At 43.1% G+C, this 15789-nt stretch overlaps 1 protein-coding gene across 2 annotated transcripts in view; it reads right to left on the bottom strand.

Annotated features, from left to right (window-relative positions):
• Positions 1–543: 543 nt before the first annotated feature.
• Positions 544–15789, bottom strand: part of MORN5 (MORN repeat containing 5) — a 16418-nt gene continuing 1172 nt past the window's right edge. For both annotated transcript variants that reach the window (XM_019540988.1, XM_019540989.1), the window contains exons 2-5: positions 15410–15557; positions 15109–15220; positions 13991–14122; positions 544–2019 (exon numbers count right to left, since the gene is read on the bottom strand). In XM_019540988.1, coding sequence (XP_019396533.1) covers positions 1934–2019; positions 13991–14122; positions 15109–15220; positions 15410–15557 — 478 coding nt within the window. In that variant the 3' untranslated portion in view covers positions 544–1933. The remainder of the gene's footprint in view (positions 2020–13990; positions 14123–15108; positions 15221–15409; positions 15558–15789) is intronic.

The following is a 15789-nucleotide window of genomic DNA, read 5'->3' as shown; positions in this document are numbered from 1 at the left end:
ATGGGTGGCTCTTCGCTTTAAGACTGAAGACGATTCCACGCTGTAACCTGACCTGGTGACCCCTGGTAGTCGAGATTTCCACAACTTGTTTTTTGGTTTTTTTAACAAGAAAATGGTTTGATACGTTTATCTTCCGTCTCAGCAGGGCAAGGGGGAGCAAAGCTGCTGAGTAGATCTGCTAAACAACCACTATAGTGATTGACCAAGTCAGACTTGTATAATGTACTGTACATCCAAGTTTTTGTAGCTGTTACCACTGACAGGATCAGAATGCGAAGCACAGGGCTAATGTAGCATAGATGTTTCTGACCAAATATGTATAGTGTAAGTGGAGTCCCCACTAGACATGTAGAGAGTATTGCACCGTACAACTCATGCTCAAGGGAAATCTCCTCGATAAGTAGCCACGAGCAGCTTTGCTAATTCAGAAATCAGGCTCTGTTGTGTTAAGCCCAAATTGTTTGCAAAAACTGGAAGCAATTCAGCTTGTGCAGTTTTAGAGCTAATTATGTGTATGGAAAATACTCGACTGTACCAAGAATGTAAGAAATCCTCTAATTTATTCAATACTTTCTTTCACAATGCATTTCACATTGACTGTTGCCATTGAACCAAACCTTATCTCAGGTCATTTGCATTCATCTCCTGTCCATAGGTTTTGTTTTTTTTTTAAAACCCTTCTCATTTACTTTATTTGTTCAGTAATTGCCAAATGGGTCATGGTGCAGTACTGCAGACTCTGTGTATTAAAGTTTTCCAATGGCTATTTACAAAAAAAAAAAGACTGAATCCTGTGAGGGTAGCTAGTGAGAGGCAAACTTTCCACTAGAAGTGAACAAGAGAAATACATACAACGGGGGTCTGAAAACGGAATGGTTTACAATTTTATTTCCAAACTATATTGGTTTTGGGCTCAAGTAGGTTAACCCCAGTACCCCAGATAAAGGTGCTTACATGACTTATTATTTGGGATGGGGGAACAAGGGGAAAAAGCCTGCACTGCTGCTCTCAGTGATATAGTCAGACCTAGTAACACGATGCTAACTATAGACACTTATCAAGAGTTTTATTTCGAAAGCTGATCGTTTCACTGTAACATGTTGCAATGATGCATGTCTTGGCTACAATGGTTAAAGAAAATCCTTTGAATGAGTGGACAGTCAAGACTAATATTTATTAAAAAAAACAAAAACAAAAACCTAAAACTAAATTGTAAGCACTTTTTTGTAAAACCAATGTCTGTTTTGTTACATACTTTTAATGTTGTGCTTTGTAAATGTCTTATTTGTGTAATAAATAAAGTTCATGCAAGTAGAAGTGCTGGCACTTACATCAAGAAAATGATGTAATTCCATTTTATTTTATTTTTAAATACTTTCTGGCTTACTCATCAGGCAGCAACCCACCCAGTTTTTCTCTTGTATTATTTTGTTAAACTCTGGCTTCAGGAGAGTTCAACAAATGTTCGTGGTAAATGGATATAATTTCCTAGTTAGCAAACCAGTCATTAAAGAATGGTTCTGGTATACATTATTACAATGATCAATCAATATCAAAGTACTGTGCAAAGGGAGAGGAAAGGAATTCACCAGGACAGCTAACTAGGACCCATGGAAATAATGTTGATTAAGACGGAGCTGAATGGCTTCAAACACTGAATTTGAGGTATTCTTTCTGGCAGATTGTTTTGAGGCTTAATCATGTGTTACGTATTGAGATCCTACTGCACTGCACACCTCTCATGAATATTAGGATAAGTATAATGTGCTTGCTTCCATGACTTTGCGTGAACACAACTGATTAAATCCTGCTTCCAGCTTTATTATACTAACAAAAGCTACATTCGCATAGGGGCTGGTGTAGATCCACAAGGAAATTTAGACTTAAGGATGAAGCAAATTCACGGCTTTCCAAAATCGCAGTAAAAGCAAAATCAGTGCTCAGGGTTTAGTTTACGTCCAATGATCTCATCCCAACCTTTTCGGCAAGTCCGAATGATCCATTCATGTTCATCATCATCTGAAAAGGAGACAAAGAAAGGGTCAGATATCACAGGTTCAATTGGTGCTGCATAGCTCAGACAGGCGCTCTGTGTGTTAGTCCTGTTTGTAACATTAACTGTTTGGAAATAATGGAAAGAATTAGAAGGCTTTCCTACAAACAGTGTCATTTCTGACGACTGCCCGTGACTACTGGCAGCAGACAGTGTGCGAGCGTCAGTAATGAACGCTGACCTTAATTCTGTGTCTGTGCTGGTGTCCGATTATGACACGTGCAGTTGGTGAAGTGTCCAGAAAACAAACCCAGTGTTTCACAGCTTTTCTTCCAAAACCATGATTAAAAAAAGCCCTGTTATCCCAGATATTGACAACCTGGAACACCAGCTGATATAAGTGTTGTAGACAATCTTCTGTATTCCTCGCAATTATTCAATGTCTGCCATGGTAGTAAATCACAGAGCACAGTAATAGAGTAAAAAATGAAAATCACAAAGGCACTTGGGGAAAAAATACCTATCCAGCAAAGGGTGAATAGAAATATTTTGAATAATTACAGAAAATTATAACTTGACAATCATGAATAGTTAGGGGCTTTCAATTCAAGTGATCAAAACAGCCTGTCTGCAAAACTCGTTAGACGGACTTATACCATGGTGGTGACAGGAAAAGAAAAGTCTGTGTAGCGGATCAGGTAAAAGAAAATGCAACAAAAGAAGCTATGCTACTTAAAACCGTACCCATGCTTATTTGTATCCAAATTAAATATACTGTAGTTGAGCTACTTCTGCTTGCCTCTGGCTTTCCCAGATAAACTGTTTGCAATTTGTGCTGCTAACCAGCCTGGACTGAAATTTCTAGGCTCTTGATACCAGCAATGCTTACAGCCCAATGACCTGGTCTTTTATTAGACTAGAAAAGAAATGTGTCACTAATGAGGAAGGGAGTTGTCTGCCTTTGAGGTGGAACTTTAAGTTAAACTGCAGTAGCAGCACATTCAGTGTTAACGCTATATAAACGCAACAGTGACGGTCTAAGGAGATGTGAAGCAAACTAAAGGCTCGTATAGACAGTTAGGTCCTGATTCTGCAAAAGTCTAAGCACCTGCTCGAGCCCCCTTGATTTCAGCAGGCTTTGAATCCAGTTCTCCACGCTCTTCTCTTCTCTTTCTTCCTTTGTTAATGCTGCCTCCCCATACACATTTTTTTTTTCTGGTACAAGCAGATCGAGTGCTTGCTCTTGCCTGCTTCACTTGAAGCGAATGCACACTTAGCTAAAGCACATGCCAAGGCTTCTGTCCCAAGTCTAACTGGTGGCATTTGTCCCTTTCCCCCTCTCCAAACAATAGTCAGAGGTTGCGGTGAATGACCAGAAGTTTTCCATGAGAGACGCTTTTCTCTGGGTCACTCTTGTGTCCAGTTACTGTTTCATAGACAAAGCGGGTGTTTTGTGCTTGTGTCACCACCTCTCTCTCTCCGCTCCATGCGTCAGGCGATATTTTGTAAAAGCTCTCTTTGCTAATCAGCAGCATAGATTTCAGTGCCACCCTTCCATCCGGGACTGGGACGGCGGGACTGCCTTCCACCTGTTTAATTTAGCCTATAGATTTGCTTCAGCTGCCGTAGGCTGTGATACAGCGATGTCATTCTTATGCAAAGTCCTAAGTGGATACGCGTCTGTCTTTGCCCATGGATACGATGCATCCTCTTGCTCCCTTTTCCTTGTAATGAATGTGTCAGTAGCAACTCGCCCAGAATGAACCTCTGAGGAAATAAGTATCACTAAAATATGCTCTTTAACAGGAAAGACTTTAAAGAAAAAAATAGATGTTTGTTTAAAGTCTGGGTCAGGGGTCCCTACACAAAGATCCTCCTGAAGTCTGTAGCAGGAGTATAAAAGGGTGTTGTCAATAAATTGTGTTATGCCTGCCTCCACCCCCTGCCCCCATTTCTCATGCCAGCTCCTATTTCTACGAGCTAGATGTTGTGGAAGTGGTCCCAGTAAGTATCTCGATGTGACAGTGTTGTGGCTGTTAGTGTGCTGCAGGCGTTTGTGGTGGTACTGCCTTGATATAAGAGCGGCTGTTCCAGGTGTGAGGAACGTTGGAAAAATTTAATTCTGTCTGTTTCTGTTGAAATGAAGAAATCGGCCCAAATCTCTGTCTGCTAAACATCCCTTGTCACTTATCCTGGTATCTTGTGTCTTAATAAGAAGGTGAGAAATCAGATGAGCCGCACCAAGTAAGACTGCCTTCCTCAAAAGACATGTATATGGGCATGTAATTGTGGTGCTCAGCTGACCAATATGAAAGGCAGATTCAGATGATGATTTTTCACCAGGTGCTGGGTTCATCCAGACTGGCACAGAATAAGCCATTCTTTCAGGAGACAACCAGATAAAAAATCCATTTCCACTAAGGATTTTAGATTCTCTTCCAATGCAAACACTACCTTGACTCAGCTTACGTGGTGCTCTGACTATGCAAATTAAATAATAGTAAATAAGCACTGACAAAGACTGTGACAAATGATGACTTTCAAGGTGAAGTCCAAGTTGATTCGGCTAGTGTTGATTTCAATGGTGTATTATGGGAGAGGGTTAATTAAAAGCATCTGATTTTCCTTGCCTGTGCTTAGTACTTTGCATCTCTCTGCCATCTCCCCTTTTATTTCTCTCCTCTCTATCCCGAATCTTGTGAACTCTCTACCTCTAGCACGTTCCTTGCTGATTCCTAGACACCATCTCTCCTGTATCTTCTCTGGGTGAGAGTGACCAAACTCCACATTTCCTTCCAGGCAGTAGTGTACCTTGACTTTCGAATATTTTCAGTAGGCTTTTCCATCCCATCCTTCTGCATGCTCACATTTTATTTGCTACTGAACTTCAGTAAAGGAGCTCCTTACTGAAAACTGAGCGGAGAATTGGAGAGAGAACCTGAGTGGAAAAGAAAGTGCAGAGGATCTGACAGGGCCTGGTTTCAAGCCCCCATCCTCCAAGTTCTCAGTACCTTGTAATCCCTGTTTCCAGCAGGGCTGTGTCCCGGGAAGGTGGGCAAGACACACTGGTAACCAAAGAAAGAAAACAGATGTAAGGACTCTATAGTCCCAACAGTGAGGAAAATATCCAGGGCTACTGTCCAGTTGGTGGACACCGCACAAGTTTTCCAGTGGCTGAGGTCGGGACCAAGGGAAAGGCCCTATCCAGGACAGCTAGAAGAACTGAAAAAACAGAGCTGAGAATGGCTCTAGGGGCTAGCTACATGTAAAGAGGCAGAGAAATATTAGAATGTAAAGAGTTAAGCTATGGTAAAACATACTTTTGCCACACTAAAGGAGACTGGTTGATAATTACTGTAGTTTTAGGGCTATTTGAATCAGTGCAGCTGCAACCTCTTCAGTAGTAACCCCTGAAACAAGACAAACTGGGTTTATTGTACTGAACAAGTCTTAAAGCTCCTCCCTGATTGTTAGTAATTGGCAGCAATGGACTTAACAGCCTCTTGACTACCCTTTTTACACTCTACCTGACTGTGCAGCTAACAATTTAAATCACAGATGCCGATCCTTCTTTGTGGCAGCTGCTTGTTAACTGCACGCTCCCCTTTCTCTGTCACTGGCTGCTTCCATAACCCTGCAACACCAGGGTTAGATTGGAGAATCACATTTCATCAATATTTAAAATGGAATTAAACCTTGAAGTTTGATTAATGCTGCCAGATAGCGAGTTGTAATTACTATTTTGCAAATTGCAATTGTTTGAGTATGTTAATATGATTGTCTAAGCACATCTTCACCTTCAGAAGTAATTTTCCCTTTAAAAAAAGATTTAAAAAAACACAAACTCTTTAATCAACTGTAAATTATCACCCTGCACACAATGAGGTATATGTGGGTTTTTATGTTGCATGTTAAATTTTATTTCAGCTCGTTTCTCTTTAAAAGTTTGTCCTTTTTCCCTTTTTCTCAGTGGCCTCCGCAGAGCACGCTAGCATGGAAGAGATTTTGTTAAAACAGGGACAGATCACGTTTACATGCTGAAAGCAAAGCAAATGGCTGGGCAAGAAAACTTCAACGAAATCTGAGCGAGCCCAGTCTGCTTCCATGCTTCCCGTGGGCTAGATTCTCAGCTGGGATGAATTAGCATAACTGCTCTGCTTTTTTATTTTAGATTATTGTTGTCACTAAGTAGGGACTGAGGTCTCCAGAAACCACCCCAGAAACCATCTGCAGCCTCTCCCTGGCAGCCCCCAGACTGCAGCCACGACGTGTGGAAGCTGGAGAGGGGAATTCAGCTTGTAAGACTTAATGAGTGTATGTTAGAGACTACTACGTTTTTCTGGAACAGACGGTAATTTAGAAAGAAGGCACATTGTAGGCAACTCTGATGGTGAGCTTGACATCCCAACTGGTGTCTCATAAGTAACCCAGTTCCCTATTCATTCCTTCCAACAACTACTGATTCCAAGGCAAGACAATGCCCATATTTCTCTCTGCTTCTGAGTCTGCTGGCAAGAGTTGTCCTGCCGGAGGTGTTTTGATAAGCACTACATCTCACTCTTAATTTTGCTCCTAGTGAATTAGCTGGGTGTGGTGGGTACTCCACACTTCTGACCATTAGCCTGCTTATTCAGGTGTCTAGCGGTAAGGCACCAATGCAGGGGATTTGCCTGACTACCCACTGCAGCTTCATGGCTCAGCTGGGATTAGACTTCACGAAAGGCTGAAAACTGAGGCTGGCCTTGCTCCAGGTGCTGCCCAGGGATCCTTGGAAATGCATTCCAAATCAGGCAAGCTTAATTTTTGCTATTAAAATGCCCAGTGCTGGGGTTACAATGCCTGTGTTCGGTTGTAGTTACCCTACCAGGGCTATGCTGCTTCTGGAAACCTTCGCTGGAACAGTTTGTTTAGAAGAATTCTGTTCATTTAGGCACCTGCCGTGTTTCAAAGGACTTGAGTGAAGGTTGCTGAAAAGCCAAGAAAACATTTTTGTGGAGGGTTAAGGGTTTACAATCCTTCCTTGTAACAATTTGCATCTGAGACCACTTTGTGATGCGTAGGCAGGTTGGAAGATGGCAGGGTAGAGGACATATGGATGCATTCTGAGTCTGCTCTTTTCTTGCTAAAGTCAAAATTCATTCACTTGGTTTTGTATCTTCCCTCTGCAAGAAACTGAGGTTGCTTTTGAGTTTGGCTGTGCTAGGGCATTTGTAGAAAATGAAAGTCCAGTGCACATGGGATGTCTCACTGCCTTGTCTGCTTGTTCCCACTCCAGCTCTGGTCTTCTCACTCTGGTAGAAGGCAGGGCAGGGGGCACCTTACAGTCTAACTCATTCTGAAATGCACAGGCTGCTGGACTTCAGACTAACACGGCTAACTCCCCCTCTACTTCAGCCTGCTGCAAGCCAAATGCAGGCCTTCTCCTGAAGTCAGGCATGAGAAATACTCTTACTGAGAAGGAAACAAGCACTGTTCACCTTGCACCTCTTCTCCGTACTGTCTTCTGCCTCTGTATGAGGGTTCACTCCCAAAACCCACGACTGACCCCACAGCAGTTAAGTCCCTCCTGGTATGACAAGGCACCTTGCACTGAGGTTGCTCCTTTGGACAGAAGTAGCGTTCTCTGCTACGTTTGTCAGGTGCCAAGCACACCCTTATGTGCTCTGTAAATAACAGCATAAATTAATTTCTTTCTCGTCACCTGCAGAGCAGCTTATTGTGTTCTTCCATTCCCAATTACAGCTGCCCGTGATAGCATCACAGCCATCAGCTCCAATGATCCACCCTAGCAACTTCCACTGCCCCTCCCCAAAACCCCAGCACCCCTTTCCTCACCATGCCTGACCTCCCCACCATCATGGTTGGCAAGAAAATGGAAAATATTCAATTAACCTCCACTTCCACCCACAGATTCTCACCCTTCCACTTCCACTTAATTACTGCCCCTCCAAAATGGCCCTGAAATGAACTTTCCATCTTGTTTTCACATGTACAGTGTAGCTAAACACAAGCCCCTGCAATACTTGTGTCAAAACTTTCTAATTGGATTCACAATGGGATGGTTAACACACAAACAAAGTTGTTATTCTTGGCGTGCTGCTTCCTGGAGCTGAAACCTTCACAGGTTTCAAAGTGATAATTATTTCAGAATCAGGAAGCCACAAGGAACAATATTTCAGCAAAGGTTATAGTTACTGAAACGATTGCAGCGATTTAGTAACATGATGCATGTATTTCCATTACCACCATGTCAGCCATGCCACTTACAGTAGAGAAGGCCAAGCCCACAGGTTAATAATCTTGTTCTTGAAAGAGGTAAATTGTCTAAGAACAGGTGTAGGCCAAATCTATTAAGAAATGCTCTCCAGGTTACAGAGCTCCTTGGTGGTATTTGTGGCTTTCATAGTCTTTTGCAGTGAGGGAAACAGAGTAAATGCACCTGATAGAGCATTTAAACTGAAAGGACAACAGCAGAGGCAGGATGGGGGAATAAGAGATACCATGCAGCCCAAGTGACCAGGACGATGCCAGCCCATGGCTCTTTCTCTGTAAGCTGGGCGTAGTGAATTATTCCTTTTTTATCGCCTTCCCGCCAGTGTTCCTCCCCTTTGGCTGGCCCCTGCAGCAATGCCCATTGCTTTCCTAATGCTGGCTGCCTGCAGAGAGGCCCTGACCCTCTGAGGGAATGAAGTGGCCACGACTTACCTGGGTGGCTAATTTCCAGTCATTTAAAAATTCAGAGGGAACGAGGTGCCTAAATACCTTTGAGGACACAGACCTGTGTTCTCAAACAAACAGGGAAATGCACCATTTCCAGACAGCACTGTGGAGGAAACCATGGTTTAGTTGAATCTGGCCCTTAAAAGTTGGAATAACAGACAAAACCCAATGTACAGTCAACTGGTTTAGAGGGACTGATTCCATAGCCCTTACTCATGCAGGAAGCGCCAGTGCAGCCAGTTGTCACCTGTGAGACGTTAGGCAGCAGAGAGTCAATAAGGCACGAGACCAGCTCCAACCCTCAGAACTCGCATGTGAGCAGGCAGATGCAGCAGGAGGACAAAGGAAGCCAGTGGAGCAACATGATCTGATGGCACCAGTCAGATCATTTTGCTGTGCTCTTTCAAAAAGATTAGCCTGGAAAGTCAGGGAGCTTAGAGAAAAGGAGTGAGGAAAGCAAGAGATGACAAAGAGAAGTGCACTGCCTGTTGCAAGTCTAGCAATGGTGCACACACGTTAGGAAGGGTGTCACGACTGCACCTGTATTTTATGTACCGAAAGGTACACAACTTTCTCTTCACTCCTCTATTTTTATTCAAAAGTAAGTTTGCCAGCTCCAGGTAGAGAAGGAAGGATCAGTGAACTGCAAACAAACTGCATTTGTCATAAAAATATGTAAAATATAAAATTCGGTCCTTTTGTCAAATGGTAAAAAAATCAGCAAGCCATAAGTACGATTTGTTTTGTTCAGAGCCTAGAGGTAGAGACTAAAGCACTCTAAATTAATCTCTGCAAAAGCTGATTTTTTCCCAAACAGGTCTGGATCCCATTCCTTGTAGAATATACTGATTACTAACAATTTCTCAGAGCTTTACACAAACATTATTTCTTTTGTTGTGTGAAATGCAGAATCAGCCATCTGGCAAATGCCCCAGAGCTAAAATCTTTTACATGACATATAATTGAAAATGATTAAATATACAACAGCAAATAGCTATAGCATTGCACTTAAAATAGCATGAACTTTTATTGCCGATCAAAATTGATTTCTTTAGCTTAAAAAGTATCCAAAGAACAATTATTTGAAGAGCTTTTAAGAGTTTCAATATGTAGGAGCCAGACCTCATCTAAATTCAGTTATCTCAAGGCAAATAGAAAGGAAACAACTGTACAAGTGACTCAACAGTCCTGTTTCATAAGTAGACGTTAAAATCTATGGGAAGCTAAGTGCAGTCCAAGAAAGAAAATACTATATGATTTATGTATGCATTTTGTTGTGGAGGGCTTTCCTTTTCCATTGCAAAGGCCACCTGCCAACAGAGCTCTCCCATTCACAGGCAATGACTAGGGGTAGTCTGGAACTGGAGCGTTCACCCACTCCCTCCATCCATAGAATGGGCATCCTCAGAGGAGAGCAGAGGATAATGGTGCTTAATAAATGGCTTGCAAGTATGGTCACTATGTCCCTGCAGTACAGCACACTTGTACTCACTGCCTGTTATCCAAAAAGACCTGCCAGTCTGAAAGATGACCAAGACCTCACCCCTCTCCCCATTCTGATGTCGGTGATTGTGAAACATTGGCTCACGTTCGGTGTGGGAAGTCAACCTGGAAAGTGACATGCTGCATATAACAAAGACACCGTTTTCAAATGGTTCTGGCTGTATTTCCCAACTACATTTCTTCACAGCGGACAAAGTCTGTGTTCCTCGGAGGGGATCTGGGGCACGTCCCATATGTGTTGTAAAACAAAGCCAGTTCAGAGATGTATCTAGTGGCTTTTTGTGCTTGGACCATCCCAACATGCAAGGCAAACTGCTGACTTTTGCAACGAATTCACTTCCAGCCTCCTTCAGACCAGGCGAGCACTCAGCCTAGAGAACAAAGGTCCAAGGAAGCCGGAAGCACAGGGATTGTGGAGGCTTAGACCTGAAGTACCAATTGTGCTCACAGAATCATGTCAGCTCCACTCTAATGAAACTTGGGGCTTTTTAAAACTCTATTAATACTCCTGACTTCTGACCTTTTCAGTCTGAAATCATTTACTCCGAAAGCCCTCACCCAAGCACTCTGGGGCCTACTCTTTCACAGAAAAGATTGTAGGGTTGTTGAAATCAGAGCTTTATTGCTGACTGCTTTGAGATGCAAGCAATGCAAAACTTTTTCTCTCAAAAAATAATTGCCTGCCTTGGTGCTTTGGGCTAAATTCTGCTATTGGTTGCACAGGTATAAATCCAGACGTATCCTATTGAGCTTTACTGGTGTAAGTGAAAGTAGGATTTATCTCTGTCCTCTTGTCCTCTCTGCTGTACTGTATTAAGGGGCCAATGTACATCAGATGAAATCTACCCCATGGCAGAGTGCCAAACTATGTGCCACTTAAACCCAGGAAGGATGGGGGAGCAAAGCAGAATTGATATCAGAACAGGAGGAGCAAGAGCAGAAGCTGCATCACACGAGTCATATCATGAGCTACAGGAAGAAGGAAAGCGTCTTGTACCAAAAGCAGCTTTACTTTCCGTTAGAAAGGAGGTAGGCCCTGCTCCACTATTATCCCTCTCTACCCCATCACCTCTGCAGAAAAGGGTTTTCACTTTTGGCAGCATGTTTTTTCTATGACAGCTCATGGCCTCCAGGGTCAGCCTCGAAAACCTTGCAACTGGAATGGTGTTACTCTTCTTGCATCCTAGAATCTTCTCTCTTGCTCGCAGGAAGCTGGAAATTATATCACTGAGGGCTTTTGCTGAGAAGAGAGAACTTGGGAATTCTTCCGCCAGTCTTTATATTGGCCAGATTTGGTAATGATGGTGCCAGCAGCCCCAAGGCTGTGCATCTCTGATGGAGAGGGGGAGTCTATGGCCCAGATTACCAAGCACTTGCTAAAAGAAAATTAAACAGTGAGTCTTCAAACATGTGCTTCTGTGTATTCTCCACGTGTGAACTTTTTTGTGTATAATGTGATGCTGAGGGGGGAAAAAAAAGATCCAAAAAGGACTGTATCCCCAGGGAAGAACTTGTGCATAGCAGAAGACCTGGCAGGCCATTAACAAACCTTTGGAACCCTTGGCTAGACAGAAGAGATGAAACAAAGCGATTTACTTCCATTGCGCTCACCCTGGGCCTGCCTTTATTTTCCTTGTAGTTCTTTTGGAGCACTTTGATGCAATGGGAGTTAATGTGAGAGAGACTCTGACTCTCACATTTGGAAAGCTAATGTCCTGCTAAAGTAGCAGGGATTTCCAGGCTATGCTGCATAAGTGAGATTCAATAAAAAATTGCCAGTGAATTTGAATGGAGACTCTCTGCTCTCTGCTCTTTAGGAAGATGTCTGGATTCAGTGGTAGTGGGACAGGCTGGACAGGGGCCCTCCTTCTCTTGCCTTCCCACTCGGCAGTGAAGCGACTTGCTTTGTGACAAAGCAAAGGTGAAAGGCTGAGAGATGGATTCTCCTTAAATCCTACTCCCAGACCGAGGAAGATGGTGTCATTTGGGTAAACCTGTCAAGCTGCTGTAAGAGCTTCCTGAATGCTTCCTACCATCTGCTTTTGATGCTTTCAAGACTTGGCCAAAAGCCCAGAGGTTTTCCTGCTCTTTCCTGCACAACCTATAAAGGAGCTGTTCTGGATCTGTTCCCTGTCATTCCAACCTCTTTCCTCAGTTTCTTCTGTCTACAGCTGGGTTTTTTTCTTACTGCCATGGCCTGCTGCCCTGAATTATTCCTCTTGGGGCAGTCAAAGTTCCTCTGATGTCGGACAAGCGCTGGGTCTTTCAATTGTGTTTGTGCTCTTGGAGGAAGGGACTGGCCGACATGATACATTCCTCCTTCACACCCATAGTGACAAATATAACTTTGCTCTTGTGAAGGACTCTCCAAGGACCGTTCACAGAAAACAGTTCGGCAGCAGTGTATTCTGCTTCTGAGCACTCGGTGAGACTGGTCAGTGCTGGTCCATGCAGTGAGTATTGATTAACAGATTTGATTGACTGCTTGTGGATATGGAGATAAATGTAGCAAAGGACACTGAGTTCAAAGCACAGGTTAAAAAACAATAAATTGAATTCCTAGGCGTTCCCGCCTGTACTAATCTGTGTAGGTTCCTGTGTTTTTGGAAAGCATTTTGCTTATCTTTCTCATCAGTAGGCCCATTGCATTCCAGTATTTTGGATCAGTGCCACTTGTAATAATCTAGATCAGTTTTTATTGAGGGTTTATGAAATAGGCCATGTACCATAGGGTATATTTTGTAGCAGATGGTATTTCCAATTATTTATTTTCCCCATTTCCCTCCTCTCCTCCCCCAACACCGTATTCACACTTCTAAAAGCTCGACTAAGGCTGAGTGAATTTTTTGTTGATAAATAGTAAATTTGTTGGAAAATGTTCCAGAAGGGGTGGAGGCCAGAAATCTGTTTCAAATTCATGTTAAACTCAGAATATTTTTGGCCAAAAATAATGCAGGGGAATTTCGAAAATTTAACAAATTTTCAAAATGAAATGTTTGATTTTGGAAATACCAAAGCATGGTGTTGTGACTTCCTTATGACATTTTTTCAATTGCTACTTGGCTTAAAAGTTAATCTAAAGCAAAAGTAGAGGGTTAGACAAAAAGGTTAGATAACCAAGAAACTAAACAAAGCATTCAGAATCAAATATTTCAGGTTGATCCAAATGGAAGCTTTTAGTTAACACCCCCCCCCAAAAAAATCCCACCCCCAAAGCCTAGAAGTTGTTTCAGTTCAGTCTGAGCCAATTTTTTATTTCTACAGGAAAGTCCCTTATTTGCCCAGCTCTACATGAATGTGATCCTGAAAGTAGTGTGCGCAAAGCCCTTAAGTGAATGGTCTCACCATAATCAAAGGAGCTTTGCATGTTTAATGCTAAGTACATGCTTAAGTGCATGGCTAGGTTAGGATCGGACTTGGCACCTAGCAAGATAAAACCTACTGAAGGATATCTTGCAATAGCAGCCTTGTGGAGTACCACAGTAGAGCAAAAAGCATGCTCTTTGATTTAAAAGCTGCTAAATGTGAACAAATGTGTGTATTTGTATTTGTTTGTGAAAGGCCCCTTACAGTTTTGAGAACTACATCTAAGATGGTTTATAAGCTCTGCTCATAATTAACCAGTTAAAACAAACATTTTATGTTGTTGGAAATGTTTTAGCTTAGGCTTCAGAACTTAAACACAGGTCTGTAAATGTCAGTGACAGTCATACAGGACAGAAGATGAGTAAAACAAAGTCAATTGGCTCTTCCTGCAAAATAAGCAACATGTACCTGCATTCCTCAGAAACCTGAGCTTGTAGTCAGTGACAACTCTGGTGTTAGGGTTGTAAAATCCATCACCACAGTCATAACATCCTTCTGGGATAGGTCTGGGAGGATCTAAGTTCGTAAGCTGTGAGATACCTGAAAAGACGCAGCATATTTTATTACAAAAATAAGACGCTTTCTTTTACGCCTGAACTCCTCTAGCAAAATAACTGACAATTATATATATATGTCTTTATATCTCTAGAGCACCTTCCACCACAGGTACTCTAACTGCCTCACCTCCTTGAGTAAGCAAGGATCTCCATGAGTCTTTTGCTGGGCCTTCAGTATGCCCATCTTGCAGATGGAGTCACTGACACACAAAAAGCCTCAGACATGAAGTGGGTGGTTTTGAAAAGAAAAGTGCTTGGATCAATTTGCCCACTAGTCTATACTGTGAATATGCATCCAGCACTCCAACCTGAGGCCAGCAGGCTGTCACCCCTGCTTAAAAGGCCCCTTGATAACTTCATGTCATTACTGAAACAATGCAAGTTGTGAATAAGAGTGCAGCCTACTCTACCAATATATTATTTATTTCATTATATAATATTTTCACCTTCCAGTCACAGGTGAGCTAGTAAATGTGCTCACTGAATGTTAACAACAGCAGAGATTGTACATAAAGCAAATATGAATCCAGTAGAAAGCTGTCATTGTCAAGCAGCTGGTCATGCATTTCTGTGATTATTCAGGTGCATTGGAACATTATACAACACGACGAATGCAAATGAATACATTTTCTTTTTATTTTCTTTTTTTGGCTTAAGTTTCCTGTAATAAAAGCATGACTGGAATAAAGTATGAAAAACCCAAAAGGATTCATCAGCTATGAGAAGTTGGTAGGTACCCTGTCCTGACATGAGGATCACTCAAGAAGAAGCTATCTTGCGTTCATTGTGTTTGTCCTTGACTGGATGTACCATCAACAGCCCTTTGGCAGTGTCGTGCGGGTGGAGTCTGAATAAACCAGAGCATCCCTGCTCCATGTTACTTATGTAGTTTAATTAATCTCTTTCAATAGCCCAAGTCACCGGTTTAATTCCTTCCAGACTCTCATGAGCCTGAACGCAGCACAGTACCTGCTGGTTTGAGACCTGAACAGATTTCCGTGTAAAACCTTCGGTCGTAGCCATCGCAGTAATGCCAGTTTTTTTCTTTGAATTCGAGGCCATCTGCAAAAGTGTATTTCCCCTGCAAAACAAGTTCATGCATACAGCTATGAAGCACGGCGAGTGGATCGGAGAGGAATCATTTCTGACTGACGATGAACCGATACAAAACCGCTCTGCGGTGGGACGCGTCATCGGCAGCTCTGTATGGACCGCCGGCACTGGGAGCCCGCCACCCCGCCCCCACTCCATGCAGGGACGGGTGCCATACCTCCTTGGCTATGCCGTGGTCCCAGACACCGTCGTATTTGCCTCCGTTTGGGAAGTACAAGGTTCCTTTCCCATGGAACATCCCATCTTTCATGTCACCCTTGTACTGGCTCATGGTGGGGAGCATGTAGCAGCCGCTTCCCTCCAACCTGCAAGGGGGTAGTGTGCACAGTGGGTAACATGCTCACAGCCAGGCTCCTAGGACACAGGATGCAGGACGTGGGACGCAAGATGTGGGTGCAGGACACGGTACACAGGACGGGCACGGTGGGATACGGGACACGGGAGGTGGGACACGGTACACAGGACGGGCACGGTGGGATACGGGACACGGGAGGTGGGACACGGTACACAGGACGGGCACGGTGGGATGCGGGACAC

Source organism: Crocodylus porosus, unplaced genomic scaffold (genome assembly GCF_001723895.1).
Source record: "Crocodylus porosus isolate Cpor-Errol unplaced genomic scaffold, CroPor_comp1, whole genome shotgun sequence".
NCBI lineage: Eukaryota > Metazoa > Chordata > Crocodylia > Crocodylidae > Crocodylus > Crocodylus porosus.
The sequence above is the reverse complement of the archived record's forward strand: the minus strand, read 5'-3'. Positions and strand labels throughout refer to the sequence as shown.